Consider the following 3631-nt stretch of genomic DNA (forward strand, 5'->3'; position numbering starts at 1 on the left):
TGTATCTGTATACCAAATGTTTAGTAATATGCTGCCCATATATATATATATATATATATATATATATATATAGAAAGCACCGTGGTGTTATATATATATATATATATATATTTACAGACAGTGTTTTCCACCTGGAAGAGAATATTTAAAGGGTAGGATACGAAATCAAAACCAATAGTATGTAAATAGCGTTCCACGGAAAACAAATATAAATAGATTATCTATTTAAAATATAGTTGTAATATTGGGATGATTCGTTTAATTAAGAGTGAATATTTAGCCTAACTGAGGAGGGGAAACTGCTGTATATAAATTCAGCACTAAACAGTATCAATTAAAATGGCCAAATAAGAAAAGACAAAAAGCCGTTTTGTCCAAACAGATATATGTGAACATTTACAATATTACTATGCGTGTGCATTAATGCCACAACATAGTATAATGATGTAGCCATAATACATCTGCCATGGTGTATTTGCACCAAGCATGGCCTTCTAAATAAAACCCTGATTTGTAAAGCGGACACTGCAGAGAGAGTAAGGAGGCTCGTTTCCGGTCTGTCCTCCTGCACCGACGCAGCAGGCCCATGTTTTGATCCCCGGGATCTCACGCGCAGATCATCCGGGTTAGCGAGTTGGCCTTTCTGTGACCTCCTGCTGTCACCCCGCATTACACACCTCGAAGCATGTTGGCCAATTAGGCCTCACTCTAAAAGGTGTCAGGGAATAAAGCACCGTGGTGTTATAGTCAGTCAAACGGCTCTCTTTTTTAAAACATCCAAGAGGATTGTTTATATAAAAATGTTAATATTAACAATTGTATTCATGACTGTCTTTTCCCCCCAAACAGCAATACAAAACAAATAAGACTAAACGTTATTCTCTCTTGATCAACAATTGTTTTATTAAGTTATCTTTACTTTTTTTCTTTTACTGAAACACATTTTCCACTAAAGCGCGCATGCTCAACAGGTTCACCTGTGCACAAGGTAAGTATTAAAAACACCAAGCAAATGAATATGAAAATCGAAGAGACAGCAGATCTTTTTTTAAATAAGCAAATAAACATTATTTATAAAACTTTTAAAGTAAAGTAAAAATATCACAGTTCTTTTTCAACATGAAATACCCACAGAGAACAGCAGGTTAGGCGATCGAATGCTTTCGTCCCTCTTTTTTTCTTATTTTTTCTTCTTCTTCTTTTATCTTTTCATCTCGGGGCGTTGGTTTATTAGTCCGTCAAATAGGTTTCGTCCATATTAAGTTGTTATCCACACATGGGTAAAACGCCCCCCCAAAAAATGTAGGCCTGAAAGGAAAAGGACCGGCAGTCCGCCATAGATCACAGATCCCCTCATGTTTTGGCAACCGTCAAATAGTGTGTGTGTGTGTGTGTGTGTGTGTGTGTGTGTGTGTGTGTGTGTGTGTGTGTGTGTGTTTTTTGTACTCAACGCAGGCACTAGGACTTGTTTGTATCGGATTGTCTTTCACTCGTATCCGCCTTTAATTCATCAACGCCGTCGATCTGCCCGTCAGATGTCACATTCACTGTCGCTGGAGGTGATGGAGATGGCCGAGGCGGCTGCTTTGCTGGACAGACTGGCCTCCGGGCTGGAGGAGTTCCCCAGGCGGTCCACGGTGCCGTCATCGTCCGCCAGGGAGCGAACCGAGCCGCCGGACAGGACCTGCTGCTGGAGCCTGGACAGAGGACACGAGACAGGGCATTACCAACACACGTCTATACTGTGCACACTTTATTTGTTTAAGTATCTTTTTTTTTTTTATATGTTTTTTTTCTAGAAAAAATACAAATGGAGGGACATATTTAATTTCGCTGATCTTTTTTAAATTAGGTTTTTTTCTATTTATTTACGTAAGCCTAATTTAATTTTTGTTTGTTTGTTTAAAACAAATAAATCCTAAAAACAAAAAGGAATTAGACAGACGGTCTGCTATCTCCACCTATTAGCTTATTTCTTCCCTTCGCTTTTTTAAAACACACAATATGTAATTATAGTATGGAAAACTGCCATTTTTGGGGGCTTATGGGAGCTATTATATAAACACATATCACTGTCATATTGATATTTTGCAAGCATTATTATTGTTTAAAATAGGCTTCACTAATACAATAATATAAAATTATGTTGTCATTTCATGAAGATCTCACTAATGTAGGATATTGATTACATTCACTATGAAATGAAAAATGTAAGGCTGTTTTGGCTGCATTTTAAGGCCTTTTAACAGATTGACTAAACTGATATTGGAAATTAGCATTCGGTCTATTAAAATACATAAAACATATTAGATTATCATTATATGTAATGAATGCATATATTTTCTAAACATGTGACTGTTAAGCTGACTCTTCATGTTAGCCTAAATTGTTCTGCTGCATTGTGTTAATCTTATTCATAACAAATGTAAAATCATTTATCCGGAGGTTTGCTCTCCAAATAATCTAACATTAAATGGGAAATCGTTATTTTATCAATTGAAACCCCTTAAACTATAACCTCTCATGTCAAACACTGAAAACAACATTAAAGAATATCGAAAAACACCCCGACAGACGGATAGAACAATTCAGAATCTCATAGAGAAATATCCGAAGTGAGGTGCTCCAACCAGCGGTTTGTTTTGCTATCAATCAAACTGAAAGACTATTAAATCGCATGAAGCACCCGTCGAGTCCGGAAGCAGGGTGTTTCTCTCTCTTTCCTCCGGCCAAATGCTCAGTTGTGGCTCACCTGTTCTTCGCAGCCGCTGCTCTATCTCTTTGTCTGCGGTTTTTAAACCAGTTTCCTACTTGTGTGGGTGTAAGTCCTGTAGCCTGTGCAAGCTCCCTCTTTTTACTGGGGTTCGGGTAGGGATCCTGCAAATACCATTCTCTTAACAAGTGCCGGGTCCTCTCCTTGAAGCAGTGCGTCTTCTGCTCTCCATCCCATATGGTTCTGGGCAGGGGGAACTTCTTCCGCACCCTGTATTTGTCCACGGGCCCCAGCGGGCGGCCCCGCAGCTTCTCCGCCTCCTGGTAGTGCGCCTCCAGCCACAGCGCCTGCAGCTTCGTGTGCGACTCTTTGGTGAACTTGTGGTTCTCCAGGATGTGGTAGAGTTCACGGAAATTGCCGGTGTGGAAGGCGACGACTGCCCGGGCCCTCAACACCGACTCGTTCTTGTTGAGGACCTCGCAGGCCGCCGGCGCGACGGGCAGCGACCAGAGCAAGCGGCCGAGGCGCTCCACGTCCCCGCTCTCCTCCAGAGTCTCGCAGACCCCGGCGACCTGCTGGGGGCTGAAATTCAAGATGGGCAGCTGAAACATGGAGGCTTCTCCTGTGCTTCCCTCTCCCTCTCCTCCTTTCTCCCCTCTCTCCCTCTTTCTCCCCCCCTCTCTCTCTCCTTCGTGTCGAGTCCTCGTGCGTCGTGCTTCCCGTGCGCCGAAGCAGTCCAACACGAGGCGAGCCCAAAGTTACACCGAACCGATGGCCTGACCAACCCCGAAAGACGCAAACACCAAACGCCGCGGAGGAGGACCGATGCTGCGCGGGGCCCCGGCTACCGCATCCTCACGCTGGGCAAACTTGGCAGGCAAATGGGCTGAAGGGGCGAGGGATGGAAAGCCAGAGCCG

At 42.9% G+C, this 3631-nt stretch overlaps 1 protein-coding gene across 2 annotated transcripts; it reads right to left on the reverse strand.

The window, feature by feature from the left end:
- Nucleotides 1-881: 881 nt before the first annotated feature.
- On the reverse strand, nucleotides 882-3345 carry six6a (SIX homeobox 6a). 2 transcript variants are annotated; one of them, XM_056427209.1, is made up of 2 exons: nucleotides 2888-3345; nucleotides 882-1697 (listed from the first exon to the last, which is right to left on the reverse strand). In XM_056427209.1, the coding sequence occupies exons 1-2, from the start codon at nucleotides 3322-3324 to the stop codon at nucleotides 1532-1534; spliced, it is 603 nt and encodes a 200-aa protein (XP_056283184.1). In that variant the 5' UTR covers nucleotides 3325-3345; the 3' UTR covers nucleotides 882-1531. The 2 variants fall into 2 exon arrangements, with proteins under 2 accessions (XP_056283184.1, XP_056283183.1); XM_056427208.1 differs by having other exon boundaries at nucleotides 2753-3345.
- Between the last annotated feature and the right edge of the window lie 286 nt (nucleotides 3346-3631).

The sequence above is a fragment of the Pseudoliparis swirei genome, chromosome 11, assembly GCF_029220125.1.
Source record: "Pseudoliparis swirei isolate HS2019 ecotype Mariana Trench chromosome 11, NWPU_hadal_v1, whole genome shotgun sequence".
NCBI classification, from domain to species: Eukaryota; Metazoa; Chordata; class Actinopteri; order Perciformes; family Liparidae; genus Pseudoliparis; species Pseudoliparis swirei.